We start from the raw sequence: 19,888 nt of genomic DNA, 5'->3' as shown, positions 1-19,888 counted from the left end.
AAAGCATTTCCCAGTACTGGACATTTTGTGTTTGTAATTACCATTTATGACCTCATTCTGCAACCATGCAAGTATTTGCATATTCTTGTATTAATTGGTATTGAATGTGGTCAGTCTGCTGAGCTGAGAGATGCATGCACTCAGGTACTTAGAGAATTAGGATTTCAGGGGCACAAAATGGATGATGCACCATATACAAGCAACTGGTAATTATAGTCACTTGTTAAAATAGTTTACAGTGGCCTGTGAGGCACAAGAAGGAACATAGCACATCTTTAAATAAGTATAAAATTTTAGATCGTATATCCTATATTTTGTTGACATGTGAAACTTCCACAATTATTTATGCCACGTGTGAGTTGCTGCTAATAAAAAAAGTTAAATCCTGGAAAAAAATCAATCTTCCTTCCAAATAAAACAATTCTCTATTTTCCTTCTCTTAGCCTATGAGACTGTACTTTCATTTCCTGTCACAATGCTCTGTGACTACAGAAGTTAGGAATGTCTATGAAAAAATGGACCAGTATATCAAATTAAATAGAATGTATGCCCCAGGGAATATTATCCTGGAGTACTTGTCGATGGCATGGGTGTCGATGCGCATGCTGACGTATCTCTGGTTTTTCCTCCTGGCCGAGCCCCTCTCCGAGCCCAGTGCCAGCTGCACCATCATCCGATCCTGCTTGTCCCCGTCCTCGGACATGAAGTGCCCCAGCTCGTTCACGTCCCCGTCGTTGTAGCTGCCGTCCACCATCATGGGCCGGGGCTGAGGTAGGCTGCATGCACAGGCAGGCTGTGGGCACACACAAGGGCAGCAAGGGTTGGAGCTGTGTCCACACACCCACAGACACCCCTTTCCTCCTTCCGTCCCATAGAGGTGGGGAAAGGCCTGGGATTCAGGCTGCTGGGATGCAAAAGGGAGAACAAAACAGTGGAGCTGGGCAGGAGCTTTTTCCGTGTCCACTTCCATGTCTGCGACACACAGGTACAGTCGGGGCTGTGTGTGGAAAAGCTTCTTTGGTTTAGGCATGGGTACCACGGTACAAATAAAGGTTGGACCTGTGCCTTGTAGCTGAGAAAATCAGAGGAAGACATAGGGAAACCACAAGAAGGAATGAAGCCCACCCCATTTAGAGAGAAACCCCCTTAGGCTGAAATATTAGTTTAAATTTAATGTAACAAGGGCAGAGTGGAAAAACTGGGGCCACTGTATAAGTTTAGACTGTGCATAGACAAAAGTGGGGGATATCTGTCATGTCATCTGAAACTCCAGCCACAGAATCCAACTGATTCTATCCACAGGTTTCAATCTACAGTATAAAAAATATTTCAAGGTAAAATCCTAAAACCCATCCTATCTATACAGGCAGTGGAGGAGGATGATACCTAAATTAGCCCAAAGAAAGAGCAGTGAGCTTGGGCATGGGTTGTGTGTGGCAAATCTTTATAACCCACAATGCCTCACTGCTGGTGTCTTTTTGCACACATTGCATTTTCCCCAGGCAGCTGAGAGCTGCAGCTGCAAAGCTCTGAACATTTCCAGACTTTTGCCATACCTTTTCCCAGGGGCAATAAAATGACATTGGAGATAGAAAACCTCACCTTGTCGCGCAGTTTCCTCTCCTTCCGCTCTTGCACCGTTGTCAGGTAATTCACAGCCGCGTATTCCAGCACCGAGAGGAAGACAAACACAAAACTGACCCACAGGTAAATGTCCACTGCTTTGATGTAGGAAACACGAGGCATGGAGGCATTCACCCCAGTGATGATTGTGGACATGGTCAGCACGGTGGTTATTCCTGGGAGTACACCAGCAGAAGAGACCATAAGATGCTTTCAAGCCAGACTCTTCATCACAAATACAGCGTTTGTTACAATTTCCTGACATCTGAATTTACCTTGCAATATTTTTTTTCACTTTTGGGTAATGAGTTTCACTGCCTGAGGAGGGTTCAGGTAGCCCTGATTTGTAACTGGACAAATATATCTTGTTCAGTTTTCTTGTCTATTTGGTGAGCACAGCTCTAATTCTGGTCCCAGGCTGTTGCTAGTCTGGCTCCTCACCACACCACCAGCCTCCCATCCCATGGCCAGGCAGCAGCACTTTGACCCTGTGCTGGCTGTACCCCATTCTAGGCTCAGGACAGCCTCTGGAGGGGTACAAATACATAGATTTGAACTCAGTGATCCTTATGGGTCCCTTCCAACTCAAGATATTCCATGACTCTATGATTCTGAGTATCTCAGCTTCAAGTTCAACCCCTCCACATCATGGACACAAGTGAAGCTGCTGCTTTTACCTGTTTCCCCTGTGTTTTCTCTATGCTGGACTTCTCCTGGGAAGTCCTGCTTCATGAGAAGGCACAGAGTCCCCAGCTCTCACACTTGGTCTGTGCCTTCACTGGAGCAAAATCGGGGAATAATGGTGCCCCACAAGGCAGTGCTGTCCCATGTTACACCCTGGGCAAGCACAATGAGCACAAGAGCAAGGGCAGGAGCCCCTGTAGTTCAGCATTACCCTGGTTCTGAGAGAGCCTCTCCATGGCCCTTTCATTTCAGGGGCTAATTATGTTACATTAGTGATTACTTTGGAAGTTGAAATTATGTATATAAGCACAAAGGACTGAATTCACAGGAGTATCTGGGTGCTAAAAATACTGCTAAGGCAGTGCCTACATCTTCTGAAAAGCCATAGCCCACACCCTTATGCTTCCTTTAATGATGTCTTGAGGCAAAGGGTGCTGTTTCTAAATTCAGACTTGAAAAACTGCTCTATTGCCATCTATTTTGTCTGTCTGTATTCTCTCCACTGAGGAATATGATTTTAAAAATAAATAAAATCCTGAGGCGTGTTGCCTGGAATAAGAGGAAGAAAGCCTGAGTTCAGAATCTGCAAAAAAGCAAACAACACTTTGCTGAGAGCAAAGCATCCACTTTAGAAGAAGATTTATGTCCATATCACAGTTGTGCTCCTATGGTGAATCCTGTGACATATGGCTTCATCTCTCAAAAAGATGCTGCAAAAGGGGAAGCTGAATCCCTCACACTACAATGCAAACTCATTTAAAAAGTTAAACTGCATGGCACAGTTCAGCTCTGTTACCTCTACCCTCCCTCCTCTAGCAAAACTCAATAAACTGAAATTTTGTCAGGGCTGCTGATACTGATTTTCACTTTCTCACTCCCTGAAGTCCTGAAGGATACTGACACCTTGGCTGTACATGTGCCCCGTCCCTGTTTAGAGCAATAAAAGCAGAGTGGAACGTTTGCTCTTTGATTAATTCCAGGTACATCTTGTGCAAACAGGGAAAGCAATTCTCTTGGCACAGGGAGACTCTGCACCATGTGGGGACACATTTTCTGTCCCTGGGGCACGTGTGTGTGGCATAGCTGATTTCTGTGCTTTGAGGCAGCACTGTGCATGGCACTGGGGCTTTCACCTTGATGGTCAAGGCTGTGGTAGCAGCCTTTGTCTCTTAGGACTGCTGACTACCAGATTGTTTTTACCTAACGGGACTCTGGCAGGAACTGCTCGTCGGTCGATCCAGAAGGACACCCAGGACAGCATGACCATGAGAGTGGCAGGGAAGTAGGTTTGGAGCAGGAAGAAGAAGATGTGTCGGCGTAACGTGAAGTTTATATAGAGGCGATTGTACCACCCTGTGAAACAGAGAGTGAAAAAGAGGAGTTACCCCAACACCAGACTACCTTCAGATAGGGTGATGCTGCACCAGGGGAAAAGTGACTCATTTTCTCTTCTGAAAACACAGTTAATGGCTGCAGATCATTGCAATCTACAGAAAAAACTCCTTACTGAACCAACTATCAAAGTCAAACCATCTCTTGGGTTGATGAATTCCAGAAAATTTAACCTATGCAATCAGAGAGTTTAATTCAAGTGAAGACTTGGTGTGACTTTGAAGAAGGATTATCTTTCCAGACTACACGACCATTAAGACGGAAGTGTGTGGCAGGGACAGCCAACTTGATATAGAAGAGTGGCAGGTCTGATGGGAAACAGAGAGAACCCCCAGTGGACAATCCTCCATGGCCAAGGTAAAGAGAGACAGTTTTCACCCTTCTTCCCCCAGCTCTGGCAGGTGCTCTGGTTGCCCACCTGTGCTGCTGTAAAAGGCAAGCTTTGTGGTGGTGTGAAACTCCTGAATCAGGAACTGGGACAATGATATCCTCTCATCTGTTTTTAGGGAATCGTTCCCATTCTTCCAGTAGAGCATAAGGTCATCTTCAGTGTAGGCATCTAGGGAAGCACAGCAAATTCAGGATAGTGCACTAAGACAGTTGCTACCACCCCCACGGTCCAGGGCTTACCCACAGAGCTCCCAGCTGAAAAGGTCAAATTCCCAAATGCCACCCACCTAGGTGGTGGGTATGGCTGTGGCAAGGAGTGGGCTAGCTCATGGTCACAGCCCTCAGGCCTGATGCCTGGTACATTTTGTTAACCCTCTGTTTCTCTAATCATAGTTTCATACACATAATATGTGTGTCAAGTAACCCACTGCATCAAAACTTGAAAAATTCTTTTCTGTAAACTTCCTAAAATCAGAAGCAAGGAAAGGCAGCCTTAGCAGAAAGAACCTGCTTAGGGTGATGAGAATAACAATCTGAGAGGAACAGTCTGAACAAACAATGGTCTGAGGCATACAGGAGAAAAAACTCTTGGAGAAAAAGATTTCTGCCTATGATATACACATGGGCATTACTTCATTTTTTAAATAAATGTGAAACATTTACTGTTAATCCTTTCAGATGTGTTTAGTAGCAGCTCTTTCCACACAGGAAGAAAAAAATCGCATATAAACACATTAAAACAATTAAGATTGTCATTTCTTATTGCAAGCTTAAGAAAAAGAAGAAAATAACTCAAAAAAGCCAAAAGTTTAAAATGTTCCTATGTGAAACCTGGACAATTCATATGTTCATTATACTTGGAACAAAAGGCATAAGCTGGCTTTATCTCAAATAGGCAATTAATATCACTACCCCATCATGGTTTCTACACCGTGGATGAGCAGATGGTGCCCATGAAGGGCATACAGCCATTTATCCATGTGTTTGAGGGCACTTGGGCAAACAGGTGCTGTTGGAGACTGCTGACTGCAGGCAAGTGGCCCAGAGGCTTTGGGGGTGGGGTGGCAGTGGGGCAGCCTGGGCCCCACTTGGCATTCAGGGTCACTGGCAAGGCACTGCTCACAGCTGGTTTGTAAAAACACTTGTTGCAAACACCATCTAATTCTAGTGAAAAAATACAGGCAGGGAGCTTTTCTTAGTGTTGAAGTCTGATGCCTTTGGTCAGAGCTCCCATGAATGCAGCAGCAGTTTAATCATTGTTATTGTTAATTATTGATATAATTAATTATTGGTATAACACAGTTTGGGTGCCCATGGGGTGCCCTTGGCTCCCCCATACCTCCACTTTACTTACAGCTTTCAATCTCCAGGGAACATGTCTGCGTGTCCAGGGGAAAGCGACTAAAATCCATGTTGCACATTGCTGTTACTGTAACTCTGGGAATAATAAAAATCACTCCATTAAAAACTTGTCTCTTTATGGGACTGTAAAATAATAAAGCTGTGAGTTTGGTCTTTTATTAAACAACTACAGCCAGTACCATACAACTGAAAATAAATTCTTTCCATTCAGCTAAAGCCATTCCACTTTTGTTAAAGCCATTTCTTCCTCTCAGCAAGCTACTGTTAAAAAAGGTGACTCGAAAGTTAGGCCATTACAAATTGCAACTAGGCGACAGAAGTATTGGAGGATAAAATGAGAAAGGGAAAAAAAAGCGTCCTTTTTGCGGACACTTCACCCCGACAATCAGAAAACCCATCTCTACAGACATCTGTCCTTTAAACAGATGCCTTGTATGATAAAATAATTTGCATTTATCAAAGCCATCGTAGCTGCAACTCACGAGGGGTTCAGGCAATTTCCTTGCACACCGTGAAATTTCCAGCTGCTCAGTGGAAACTCAGTGATCACATATGGGAATCAGCCACCAGAGGGCACAGGGCTGGAGTTGGAATTCAAGCGACCACTGAAATGCTCTGGTTCATCCATCAAAATCTCTGGCTTTGCTATGGTCTGATTATCACATTTTTAATAGCATAATTTGGTGTTTGAACCAGAAGCAACCATAAATCTCGACTCTACTGGTTTGGACTCCAGAGAAGTAAATGAAAATAAAACTATAAATTATATTGGGGAAATAATTAATAAGTTATAGAAGGGTTAGTGGTAGGGAGACACAATACATGATAAAAACACAATGCAATCCCTTATATTAGTAGTCCTTCTACACGATTGGATTCTGTCATCATGGTCTTGCTTTCCTGTCTGGAATTAGCCTTTGAATGAAAGTGCTTGGCTCAGCTGGAAGTTTAGGTGCCAGTGAGGTCTATGGTGGTTTCCTAGATGGGAAAACAATGTCTGGCAAAGAACCCTAAAAAGGCAGACACCAAGGAAAAATACAATCTGCAGGCAAAGGCATTCAGCAAGGCAGTCAGGCAGTAACAACCTGTCAGGGAGCCTTTGTCCTTCCCCAGCATTCACAAAGCATTGCAACCTGCACTCGCTGCTGAATAAAACACTGAAACTCAGCCAATTTGCTATTGAAGTCTTTCACCACCACTTTGTACCGGGCAATTGTTTAAGCACAAGGCTGTGCAGGATCTGAGTTTGATGTCCTCCTGTTCCCATTTTCTTTAGATAACCATAAATGCTTGCATTGCAGGTGATTGGCAGCTAAATGAGTGTGTAGGCGTGCATGCCATAGGTGAACAATATGTCATATTCTTGTCCTTTTTTATTGTACTCAGGACCTGACCAAACTTTGCAAAGGCCTAAAGAATACCTGAACCTCATCTAATCTGCTGAGTGAAGAAAAAGCTTTGATAATGAGAAGGTAATGTTCAGGCTATGAATTCAAATGAACTGTAAGATAAAAATATCAAGGAACAATACTTGTCAAACTGATGCCCCCTAGAGAATCAAGAATTTCTTTGCTTGACTTTTTTTCTAGAATCATAAAACACTTTGGCAGGCTGAGAAGTACCCCCTCACCTTGTGGCAGGCTCAGCTTCACCTCTGCTGCTACTGACGTTCCCTAAAGGTCTCCAGAGCCTTCACAAGCAGTATATTCTGCAACTTTCTCACTAGTTAAATCTATGAGTCTTGCTGATACTGACCTCCTATTAGCCAGGTTTTCCTTCTTTTTGTCCTTCAGAATATATTATCTATCATCTGATGCTTTATTTATCTGGTATTTTGTTATTTCATTGCTGTGGAGGTGATGTTGACATTCTTGCATCAGAATATTGTAAGAAATTTCCTTTCAAATAGGTTTTTATGGGTCCTTTGGCAGTACTTGTTTTCTAACTGGATGGAGCTGCAGCCAAGTAAAACAGAAGAACATATTTTGTATTCCTTTAGATATTGACAAATTGATTGTCTGGGATAGAGTTAAATTTTTTTCACAGTAGCTATTGTGGGAATACCTCTTGGATTTGTCAAGAAAACAGTGTAATAACACAGGGATATGTTCATCATGCTGAGCAGGGCTTCCACGGCATCAAGGCCTTTTCTGTTTCTTACACCACCCTAAAAGGGAAGAGGCTGAGGGTGCACGGGGAGTTTGGAGGGGACAGCTGACCCCAGCTGACCAAAAGGACATGCCACAGCATATGTCATCATGCTTAGCATATGAAGTGGGGGAAGAAGGAAGGGGTGGAAGTTTGGAATAAAGGCATTCATGTTCCCAAGTGACCATTACGTGTGATGCTTTTCTGGGGCTGGCTGAACACCTGCCTGCCCTTGGGAAGTGATGAAGGAGTTTCTCTATTTGCTTTGCCTGTGCATGGGGCTTTTGCTTTACCTCATTATCTGCCTTTATCTCAGCCCACGAGGTTTTTTTGTCTTTTACTGTTCCAATTCTCCCTCCCACCAGGACAGAGTGAGCCAGCAGCTCCATGGGGCTTAGTTGCCAGCTGGGGTTAAATCACAACACAGATGCTCCTCACTTAGCATCTCCAAGCATGAAAGTGTTACCAGAAATTTAAAAATCCCAGTTTAATAACATTCAGACTTATGTCAACTGATTAACTATTTGGAAAATAATGGAGAACGTGAGGGCTGGGACCACCCCTCAAGCCAGAGGACAAAGCAATGTTTACCAAAAATGTCTCCTGCAAGGAGCTTCCATGGATTTCACATGAAAAGGGAGCAAACAGCAGGAAGAGCCAAACCAAGTGTTTGGCTTGCTCTAACAATACACAGGATTCACCAAGAGCTATATACCCTTGCTCTGAAGCTTGTCACTTCACGTGCTGAAGGATGTTCCCTGTTTTTTTGCTTATTATAAAGTGGCACTCAGTATAACTTATACTTCTTCATTATTGCTTTCAAGAATAGAAACTGCACATTTTGCTAAGCCCAGAGACTTTGCTGTGTAGTGAAATGGATAACTATAGCTGCCCTGGACTTCTCTTTATTACCAGACACTGCCCTTTCATTTAGGATGTACCCTGCCTCTTCAGCAGTGCCCTGTGGGGATTGCAGCCTGCTAGCCTCTGCTGAGCCTGCTCCAAGGGACTGCCTCGTCTGACTGCAGCTTCCCAACAGGGACAGGGGCTAGTCATGCTCACAAGGTGAAGAGGCAGTGGTGGAACCAACAATGCTGGCACAGAAACTGGCTTTCTGCAACAGACACTTAAATGTACTCATACAGGCACTCAGATGTCTGTGAATAGCCAGCACATTCATTCTTTTTTATGCTTTTTTTGTATGAAGTCATGCAAAAACACAATACAGGAATCAATTAAACCACTTTCTCTTTCCACTAACAGCTTGCATTGACTGAATGCAGTTTTACCTGAGGCTATAAAGTACCTTCCCATCTGGCTGGACCCGCAGCATGACGTTGTCTGTGGTGGTGTCGTGGATGAAGGAACGCTTGGAGTGGACAAAGAACATGTCAGGGACCCAGATCTTCTTCACCAGTCTGCCATCAAAGGTCATGCTTTGGTTGTTGGTGCTGGGGAAGGACAGCCTCTCATCTTTCCAGTAGTGCCTCAGGTAAAGCGTCATGGTGAAGTCCTGCAGCAAACAGGCTTTTGTCACAACTTACACCTTATCAGCACAGTAGGGATTGCTCCTCTCTGGGACAAACCATGAACTGTAAAGCACCTCTGTAAAGAGGGCACATCCACTCCCCGGGCTGCAAGGGGCATCACCAGCTGCAGCTTGTTTATACATCAGGTCAGATACCTTTACTGTGCTCAGCCACAACTCACTTCTCCAGCTTAAACTTAGTACACAATGAAAAACTCTGTCACTGATGTGTCTTCATTTAAAAAGCAAGTAATGATCTTGCTAAGCATCATGGCATTTTTCTATAAAGCTGCACGAGTTAAAAAGTATTGATTCTGAAAATGTAAAATCTTCTCCATTATTATTTTGCTAACAGCCAAAATCGACCCTGAATTTTATTTTTTTTTTAACCTGAGGCCATCTAATGGTTTTCCCATGTTGATAGTATTGCAACATGACATTAGAGGAGGAACAGGGGCAGTATTCAAAAGCCATGGGAACTAATTCAAAATCATAATGTTTGATTGAAAAAAAAAAAAAGAAATGGTTTGTTGTTTGGGTTTTGCATGGGAACTAATTCAAAATCATAATGTTTGATTAAAAAAAAAAATAACAGGTTTGTTGTTTGGGTTTTGTTTGGTTTGGGGTTTGTTTTGGGGTCTGGGTTTTTTCTTTAGCTTCTAAGTCCTCAATGTTAGTTCTTCCAATTGGCTTTCAAGACCCAAAGCTTTTTAGGGGCTCTCTGGCCACCTTCACAAGCTTTCTCCTCAACCAGAACAGGTGAAATCTCAGGGTACCCATGGCTAGGCTATCAGGGTGCCAAGAGCACTGGAGTCAGGGAGTCAGCCGGAAGGGTCCACAGTTCTGGGGAAAATGCTCACCCCTGAGGTCAGATGACTGCAGATATCCCAGCCCACACAAGAGCTGAAATAGCTGCAAGAGAGAAGCCTGACATGCCACCAGTGTGTCTGCCATCCACCAGCTGTGCTGCCACACAGCCCTCTGCCTGGCTCAGCCATGGGAGGAGGTCTGGTGCAGGCTCTTTATCCCTCTCTCTGTTAATTAGGAGCACAGAGAATCTGGGGCTTCCTGCAAAACCTTCAGGGCTGTTTGATAATTTTGTTGAAAAGTCAAAACCTTTTGAAAAATATTCTGTATTGGCAAGTGATTCTTTTATCTTCTGATGCAAAACCTGAGTTACTGAGAGATTCTGTGGGTCATAGAATGTTTGGATTGGAAAAATGCCCTGAAAGACCATCTTTAAGGGCACGTTCTTCTTACAGCCCCCCTGACATTGGCAGGCTACCTTCCACTAAACCAAGTTGTTTAAAGCCCTCTCCAGCCTGATCTTGAATGGGATGAGGCATCCACAACTTCTCTGGGCAGTCTGTTCCAGGGCCTTGCCACACACTGAGTAACCAATTTCTTCCTTATATCTGATTAAAACCTACCCTCTTTCAGTTTAAAGCTATTCCCCCTTTTGCTTGGGAGCTCTCTGGCCCCTGACTACCTCAGAACATGCCCAAAGTGACTATGTCTGCAGCATGTAAGTGCCTTGAAACAAACACATTCATTGGTTTCCTCAGAGCTTTTAAGTGTGTTATCACTATTTAAGAAAATATAGAAACTCAAATCCTTTGAGACAGTCTTGGCAAGGTTTTATCATTTTGTCCTAGAGAAAAGAAAATGACAGATTTCTTCCTTCTGCTTCAAGGGCCATGAAATGGTAGCATGAGGTCAGTAGAAGTAATAGTTGGCAGATTCAGATTGAATGTGAATGTGCCTTTGGAGGCTGTGGAGTGTTTGTCCTTGGCAGTATTCAAACCCCAAAGACACAAACCCAGGTAGCCTGCAGAGTTTTGGTCTCCAGAGGTCCCATCTCTGACTCTTACCATGTCCACCTCAGAAATGCTGTCCAGACTTTCAACTTGGACATCCACTCCAACAGGAATTGCAGGGCCTAGGGAGTTGAAAAAATTAGGAGGTGAAAAAGCACAAACCTCGTGAGACAAAGCAGTCCTCTGACTTTACTATCTTATAGACAGAATAGATGCTCAGTCTTGAATAGAAACAACAGTAAGCCAATAGAAAGTATAAATTATTGGAATTCACAACAAAAATCTCCTTATAACAATTAAAGTCAGTAATAATACTGACCTACTAATAATTTTCTCTTTTTTGTGTGTCATCCTACATGTGTCCCTTCAAGATTTAAAAGCAGCTTTAATTGTTTTTAGCTCTAGTGCTTGGGTCCAGGACTGGAAGAGACAGATTACTGGAACAGGATCCATTCACAGAGAGACGAGTGGTGCCACAACTAAGGGATATATGGGAGATTTTCCCTCACTTTTGCTCCCCTTGCAGGCTTATAACATCCATGAAAGTTACTACTTGCATCTGATTTTCATGAGGCTCAGTGCTCAGCTGTGGAAAAGAAAGGGTGACAGGAGGGGATACATTGCAGGACACATGTGCCATTGAGCCTGAGGCTCCTGTGGGGAAGGATCTAACTGTGACCCCCATGTAATAGGGATTCTGAACTTTTTTCCCTCCTCCAGGCTTTGACTAGTCTCTCATATACCTCTGGCAATTACTGTCCAGGGGAGCTGTCAAGTAAAATAATGCTCACATTTGTGAACTGCTGTGAAACTGAAATGTTTTTAAATTAATTGAACATGCTGGTATTTGGCATATTGAGCATTTAGCGATAAAATCTTCTTTCATCAGAGTATATAATGGTATCCTGGATTTGAATGACCATCTGTCAGCCAGAAAGGGTAGATAAATTACAACATTCTCTAATCCGATGGGCTGAAAGAAAGTGTGTTCTCCTTCATCCATTTCCCTGAAAGCTTCAGTTGCTATAGCACACAAAACTGTGAGCAAGCATTAACACAGTCAAAATATTTTATTTTGGGTTATAAATGAAGTAAATGTGATATGTCATTTGATTATGCACATGTATGGCCATACGAAGACAAAAACTTAGAATTTCCCATATCATCCAGGAATAAACATAAGGTGTATTTGCAGATTTCTATCAGAGGAAAGTATCACTGAGCACCAGGATTAATATATTGCCTGTTAATCGCATTTCCATGCCTTTGACTATGCTTTTTGCTCATCCAGAAGGCTATGTCACTGAACCTCTATTTCCCCGAGAGTGCCATGAATTCCCAACTCAAAAGAATAGAGATTAGAGACTGAGGAGCCAATCTGCTTCTCCACTGCTGTAAATGTTACAGTATAAAGAAGTGACAGTGTGAAACAGTGACAAATGTGCATGTTTCATACCTCCAAAACCTGGTCTCATGCTGAAGTCATGGTCGTCTATTCGCAGCAGCTGCTCTGACTTCGTCAGGGGAGATTTGGTGATGTCAGGGCTTCGTTTCAAGATTGGGCTACCAGGAGGAGAGAAGCACAGCTGTGAGCCCTGGGCAGTGCCTGGGAGAAGTACGCGCTTTTTTCACTCCATTTACTCCTCAGAACATCCACCCCTCAGAGCATGAGCCTGTGATTGTGGCAGTGGTTGGCAGATTGTCATTTAAAACTCATTCCTGCACTCAGCACGGAGTTTGGGCACCTGTGATAATTTTAACACTGAGAAAATGTTTGTTCAGTGGCTTTTTGTCCCTGTAAAATTCCCTCTGCATACAGCAGTTTAGGGACAGTCATTAAAATGTGGGCACTGGAGGAACAATATGTGTAGATAAGTGGAGAGGGGGAGGCATTCCTGACATTGACTTATGATGGAGTGTGAGGTCAGGAATTAGGGAAACAATATATCAAATAAGCTACTGGCTGCTGCCCAGGAACAAAATGGAGACAGTCTGGGAAGCAGGCCAGGAGGCAGGCCATTCCCTAACTTGGGATAAAATTATTAGCTTCTGCCCCAGATTTCCATCAAGGATAAAAAGCAGCATTACAGGCCTGGGAGGTCTCTGAGCATTTAGGAGCCTGGGAGGGTAATTCCAGAAGCTGTTGGAGCTGCACCGAATGCTGGGCAGGGGAGGCTCTGATCCCCTTCCACATCCAAAGTGCAAGCTGCTGTTCAGTGCCCCGGTGCTGTGGCTGGGATGGTGATGGCAGCAGCTCCTTGTGCAGGGGAAGCCTTTGCTGCCCTCAGAGCCAGCTGCAGGCCAGCCACTTGGGTGGCAGGAGGGCTCAAAAAAAGGAGGAAAGGTTTTGCTGCCTCTTGATTTTAGAAAAGATGGCACACTCAGAGAGGCACTCATCTGAATATACACAAGACAAGTAAGAAGTAGATTAAAGGAAAACAGGCTGACAAAGAAACTTGATGTAGGAAAAGTTCCTGAGATAAAGTTTCTCATAAAAGAGACTGCTTAGCCATGCCGGACTTCTCAAAGACTTGTTGAAAGTTGTACAAGAAGCCAACACATCAATCTCCTCACAGAGGCCAGTGGTGTTGTCAGTGACTCCTCTCTCAAATCCTTTATCTGGACTTCAAGGCATCTTAGAAAGATGCTTAGTCTAAGTTCAATATTTTCTAGGAGGTTTGGGTTGCCTACTTCCATCAGTGAGTTCTAGCTAATTATCCCTAATTATCCCTCAGGCACTTTAGAAGCTGGCCCCTGCTTTTGCTTGAGGCTTAGTTCAGCCTCTGAAAGACCTGTGGGTGTACATTAGGGAAGGTTTATGCCTGTCCAAGGCAGAGGCCAGTGGCAAAGCAAACATTGGAGAGCGGGTTTGACTGTGCCAGTGGCAGTGGGAAGAACAAGTGGCATGATGGAGAGCCCATGGAAAAGCTCTTGGAGGGAAGGAATCCAGAAGGGACTCTTGGAGGGAAGGCGCCCACTGACGCAGCACGGCAGCACAAACTGCGCATCAGCACCACACGAAGCCTGAGGGGATGTGGCAAATGGCCGTGGCCTCACCCCTCAGCCCCATGAGGGCGTCAGGCAGGGGGGCTTCCTCTGGGGCCCGCTGGATCCCGCTGGTGGCATGGCTAACACCTAAAGACAGCTGGCTTGTCCCCTTGTCCCCTGCCCCTCACCACGGGCCTGGGCCAGCAGGGCCTCCTGAGGGCTTTGCTTACCTGCCCTGCTTGTGCGCCTCGCCGTGGGCTTCCCGTCGCTGCCGCTGCGGCCGGCTGCATGGAGACAATGGAAAGGGAGAGCTGAGACAGGTGGACATGGGCAGGCGGGAGAGGATGGCAGGAGGAGGCAGCGGATCCCTGCAGCTTTGCCTTCTGTCACGTGTGAGAAACGGTGCTTGCCTTTTTTCACCCTTTCACCAAAGGCTGGTGTCAGGCTGGGCATGGCAGAGGGTGGGGAGGGTAAGGGATGCTCGGGCTCACGGCAGGCACAGGGCAAAAGGAGGGGAGCCATGACTTTTGAAAGGTGGGATGCCTCTGTTTTTGACTGTCTGGCAAAGTCCCCAGGCAGGCAGCTCAGATCCCACCATTCCAGCTTTGGCTGGCAACACCAGGGTCTTCGGAGATAGGAGCTGCCATGGGGCCTCTGGTGATGGAGGCACAGCCATTACACCTGCAGAGCAGAGTATGTTCACAAGAGGAAAAAATTTTCGAATTATTTTGGAGTGGGGAAAAAAGCAAAAAAACAGTGAAAATTGTTTCTGGCTTCATACCATCTCCCATCCGGCTGTCAAGAAAGGTCTTCTCTTTTTGGCCAATATTTTATTTAATCATTAAAGGCAAGAATGTTGCTTTTGGCCACATAAGTCTAGCTTGAGCAAAAGTAACATTTTAAACATTTAACAGTTCTAAGTCATCTTTAACTAAAAGAAAAAAAATTAGCTTCTCTCTGTAATAAACACAAATTCAAATCAACTCTACGAATGAGGCTTTTTGCCCATTAGCATATATTTCCAATCCCTCTGTAGAGACTTACAGTGGCAAAGCTCTTTTTGCAGTAATGGTTGACAGCGCCTGAGTACCATTGTCCCTTTGGTGTGTGGTGGAGGAACCCCAGGCCTGCAGGACAGTTCCTTTCTGGGCTGGGAACTTTCCAAAAGTATGGGAGGGAAATTCCTCCTGCTGCTGCCACAGAGAAGCTGACAACCAGGTCAGGAGTGGGGACATGGGGCTGTAGCATTGACTCACCCTGAAGTGAAGCACTGGATGAGTAGAATTTTTTTTCCCAGAATCCTCTGTCCTTCCCAGAGGAATTCTAGGAATAAGTGCACAGGTAGACAAGTGTTTGGGGGAGCCTTTGGGCCATGCAGCACCACTGCTTGGACCTGGGCATCACAAAGCAAAACACTTGCAAATGCAAAATGCACTTTCTGGAGGCTTCTGCCTTCTGAGACACTCTGATATGTCTCACTGCTGCCTGCTTCTCATCTGCTGGCTGTCAGGAAGTAATTTCTTGTGTTTTGGGGATAAGCAGATTCTGGCAACAAGCTGACCGATTTACATGACTTTAAGTGCCCTAGTAAACTCTTGGCTGTTCAGGAATAATGCTGGTATTTGAACAGGGATGAAGCAGGCCATATTCTTGCAATTTCTAATTTTCATTTCCCTTGTAGGTCTTATCTAATGCTTCACGGTGGCACTGTCCCTGTTCTGCTTGTCAAGCGAGACTTCCAGGCATGGTCATCAAGGATTCATGGCCAACTCATCCCCATCCTCTGCACTCAGCAACCCTGGGTGCTTCCTTTTATTTCCTCCAGGTGTTCCTCTCTCTCCTCTAAAATTGCCTGTCACAGACAAGCATAAAATGTCCCCCATGGTCAGTCCACTGCAGAGTACTGTGTTCATTTGAGCTTTGAGGTTTGGGTGTTTTGTTTCTTTTTATCTGTTACACAGTTACTCCAATTTGAAGCCCCATTTCTTTCTACTCAATAAATATCTTTTCTGCTCTGGTTCCTGGGTAGTCCACTGCTGGCTCAGTGATCAATGTCAGCTCCATCATGGGACCCCATTACTCTGCCTGTCTGGGCTGTGAATCGATGGAAAGCTGCTGTGGCTTCTGCTGTTTCTGGGTGTTTGCAGTCGCCAGCCCCAGCCAGGAGATCCAGCATTGTGCACAGATTGCTCACTGGCTGTGAGTGTCCCTCCTGCTTTCGCTGGGGTGACAGACTCCTTAAAAATAACAGACATTCCTGAAGTAAATATATTGAACAATGAACAACCCTTTTTCTCCCCCACACAATGTTAATATTTATCTCCTAGCAGCTACAATGCCAAAAGGCATTTCATGTCCCATGAAGCTCACTGAGATGCTTAGTGAAAAAGCAACAACTGGAGCAGAGTGGCATTTATTCACAGTGCTCCCTGTGCATTGCTAGAGTAGCTCTTGGGCCCTTGATGGCAGCTGGGGTGATGTAAGCTCTTCAAAGTCATTGTTATTACCTCAGGTCTACCGGCTGCTTCAAGGGATCTTGAGATGCCTCTGCCTCAAAGTCTGAGGCTTGCTGGGGCTCGGAGGCAATGATGTGGCTGAAGCGTAGGATAGCTGGGGAAGAAAATCAGCCAACCCAGATTTTCATCACTACTGCTACAGACACAAGGCAAAAGGCAGGTACCCTTCTTGTATTTCAAAGCATGATATTTCCTCTTTCTCTAATAGCCATTCCAACACAACAAGAAGTGTTGCAGGGTTAGGGCTAGCAGTGTCTGATTTTCAGAAGAAACAGTCCAAACCTGACATCTAAAGGTCCCAGCAGGCATTTCCAAATGCCCAACTTCATAGGACATGTGCCAGAGGAATGTCAGGTCCACTTTTACAATACGCATCAGAAATCCCACAGTGTTCTTTATCTTGGAAATAAGAACTTTTGGAAACAACCGAAACAAATGTGCAAGAGGTCATTACCCATCATAGCATTTTAGTTTGCAATTACTTCCCACCTATAATCCCACAGATCAGCCAATCCACAGACTTCCTTACCACTGAAGCAAGGCAACGGGGGATACGGAGCTTGTTGAACCAGTTTCCAGCAGGAATTCTAATCAGAAAGTAAAGAAAGTGATGCAAGTGCCTGCCAGCCATGCAATGGCACTTGGCTCTGGGTCCCCATCCCTGTGTGAGCAGGGGTGGACAGCTTGTGCTGTGCCTCCCATCCTGCACCTGCTGTGCTGCACAGACCTCATGCCATGGTGGGCAGGGGAGTGCCAGCACCCATATTCTCCTGTCTGGACAAGGCAGGAGAGGGGAGCAGAGGCAGCGCAAGTCCCTGCAGGGAACAAAGTCTTGGCAGGATAGACGTGGGATTGACAAAGTTGTATCGGTACTATAGAGATCTGTGAGAAGTGTAAAAATCTTATTAAATGCCTACATATTTGAGTAGGCTTTGATCTCCCTATTTTATGACCGGTTAGTGACTGGGGTTCATACGACATCAGCATCCTGTTAAAGGCCAAAACCAGACAGGGGAGTGCTGGGTTAGGGAATGGGGGAGAAGGAAAAAGGAACTGGGGATTGTAGGCACAAACATACAGGAGGTTCCTGCGGAGAAAAAGTAGGGCAGAGACAAAGGGACATGGAATCTGCAACACTGTCTGTGCTTTGGGTGAGACTGGATGGGCAGTCTCACTGAGAAAAGAGGCTGGATGGGCAGAAGTGGGGAGGGAAGGGAAACACTGGGTAATGCCAGAAGATATCAGAAGGAGCAGAGAAGAGGGGAGGCATCAGACTCAACAGTGCCTCATCATTTTGTGGGATGACTCCTGGGGCACAGAGAGCCTGGACAGTCCTTCATGAGTAGTGGTGTCCCCTCAACACAGAGTGCTGCTGGACAAAGATAATGTCCAGCTCCTGAAGTCATGTGAGCCTTGCTGGGCTAAAGAACTTCCCAGCATGTGTCCCAAAGGAAGAAAAGAGTGTTTGGAAGGGGGAGCTCACAGAAAGATCCTCCAGAGAATGCCTTATGACTTGCAAATGAATTGGGAAAATTTCTCAGCAAGCAGGAGATGCTGGTGAATAGGTGGTGCAGCATGTCCAGGTGAAGACTGAGAGGTTGTCCAGAGCCCAGGGAAGAGCTTTGCAGGGGGAGGAAAAGTGAGGTAGCTGAATGGGAAGAAAACCCACCCAGCACCTGAGGGAGGACAGAGCAAACTTGAAATAGGAGGAAGCTGCTTTTACCTGGCGACATGCACTTCACCAGCTATATATGCTATTGTAATATATATTGTTAAATATATTAAAAGAAAGGTGAAAATAGCTCTATTTTTGATATTTACATTATGAAGTCTGAGAAACTGGGATTCAGAGCTCTTCTACCTTTTTTTTTTTTTTTGAGTGATACAGAAAATTTAATGAGAGCCCCATTTTAATCCATTATTACTTGAATACTGGTCAGTCTCAGAATCCAAAATATGCAGGAGACATATACACACACCCTTTAAAAGCTGCACTTTTTTGCTGTTTGCCTGGACATAAACACTGACTAAAGAAAAAAAGGGAACATATATACACATATTGATAACTCATGGAAATGTTGTGCCACCTGAGGTCTTGACACTGTACTTGATATTGCAAAAATGGAAGTGCCTCTATGCTGCAGCAATTGCATCCAGTGCATCGGTGTTTGTTGAGTTTTGTGTTACATATGTTGGAAGGAGGAGTTGGAGGAACAGAAGGTCCATCCTGCCAGCTAGGAGGAGGCAGGCATGGTGCCGGGACTCAGCCAAGTAAAAACAAGAAACAGATGAAGGGAAGAGGAGAATTAACGGAGCAATGCAGAACGTGCTGAAAGGTTTCATGTCTGACCCAGTCTCAGAAGAAAAGTTGACTTGCAAGCACAGTGTAGATCAGGGAAGGGCATTTTAAGGAGTATTTAGCTAGTTGGAGGTATTTAAGTCAACAGAGGCTGATGGCATTTCCCCAGGAGCACTGGGAGAACCAGCTGCTACAGACTCTGAGCTGTAAGCCACCACCTCCAAGGACTCCTCAGAGATGGGTGATGCCCCTGGGAGAGCATGAGGGTGAAAACAATACCCGGTTTTAAGAAGGGTACAAAAGAAGGAAGTTGGAGCTTTGAGATCCAATAATAAATTGTGACAAACTCAAGGGATCCATTGGTTTGCCCCTCCCCCAGGGAATAATGAGATTATAAAGATCAGTCAATGTGAATCTTTGCAATAATTGACGTCAAACCAGTCTAATGTCCTGTCTGACGGTGTAACTGGCTGCCTTAGTGTAAGCAGGAGGAAAAGTAGATTTGAGTGAGGCTTTTAACATTTCATTACTAAACAAGGGAAATAGGGTCGAGATGAAACTGTGACTTTGAACATGTCTGAACTACTGTGGTTAACGTGACGCCATTAATTTGCTGCTGAGAGACACTAAACAACATTTCACAGATTTCATCCTGGAAATAGCTGGTCAATGTTTTCAATAATAGGACAGATGACAACCATAAAACTCAGGCATGAGGGCATGCTTGAAAGAGAAACGGGCATTTGTGGATCTAGGGTCACAATTCAAAGCAGCCACAATCTGTTGGAGAAAAGGTCTGATGTCAATATGATGAAGTGCAATAAAAGATAATACTAAGAATGGCATGGAATATGAAGAAATAAATGTATAAATGATGAATGGGGAATAATTAGGCAAAAAAAAAGAATTGTAATAGAATAGAACAGAAAAAGAGGAATTGTAACAACTCTGCTGTTGGGGCAAAGTTAAGAAATATTCATCTTGGCACAGGACCAGAGATAGATTTAAAGTAAATGGATTGAACAGTAACAAGTCAACAGGCTTTTACTCAGAAGAAAGCTAAGTAAGAAACTGTTGAATTAATTGTCATTGGTGACACAGGACTGGAAAGCAACAGCTTTCCAGTTCTTTGGAACTCTAA

The 19,888-nt window shown here is 44.7% G+C and overlaps 1 protein-coding gene across 1 annotated transcript; it reads right to left on the bottom strand.

Annotated features, from left to right (window-relative positions):
• Nucleotides 1-452: 452 nt before the first annotated feature.
• Nucleotides 453-12,506, bottom strand: LOC120511384 (gamma-aminobutyric acid receptor subunit rho-1). The gene is made up of 8 exons (XM_039728317.1): nucleotides 12,401-12,506; nucleotides 10,999-11,066; nucleotides 8,889-9,112; nucleotides 5,444-5,526; nucleotides 4,118-4,258; nucleotides 3,508-3,660; nucleotides 1,603-1,799; nucleotides 453-793 (listed from the first exon to the last, which is right to left on the bottom strand). Exons 1-8 carry the CDS (start codon nucleotides 12,417-12,419, stop codon nucleotides 506-508), a joined length of 1,173 nt encoding a protein of 390 aa, XP_039584251.1. The 5' UTR covers nucleotides 12,420-12,506; the 3' UTR covers nucleotides 453-505.
• Between the last annotated feature and the right edge of the window lie 7,382 nt (nucleotides 12,507-19,888).

The sequence above is a fragment of the Passer montanus genome, unplaced genomic scaffold, assembly GCF_014805655.1.
Source record: "Passer montanus isolate IOZ18808 unplaced genomic scaffold, ASM1480565v1 scaffold11, whole genome shotgun sequence".
NCBI classification, from domain to species: Eukaryota; Metazoa; Chordata; class Aves; order Passeriformes; family Passeridae; genus Passer; species Passer montanus.
This window is presented reverse-complemented; position numbering and strand designations above follow the sequence as displayed.

Coding starts and splice junctions, on each gene's coding strand:
- LOC120511384 (XM_039728317.1), bottom strand. Junction 9,113..10,998: donor GCATTTCTGAGGTGGACATG/GTAAGAGTCAGA, acceptor TGTTTGCTGCAG/GACTTCACCATGACGCTTTA. Junction 794..1,602: donor AGAGGAAACTGCGCGACAAG/GTGAGGTTTTCT, acceptor GTGTGCCCACAG/CCTGCCTGTGCATGCAGCCT.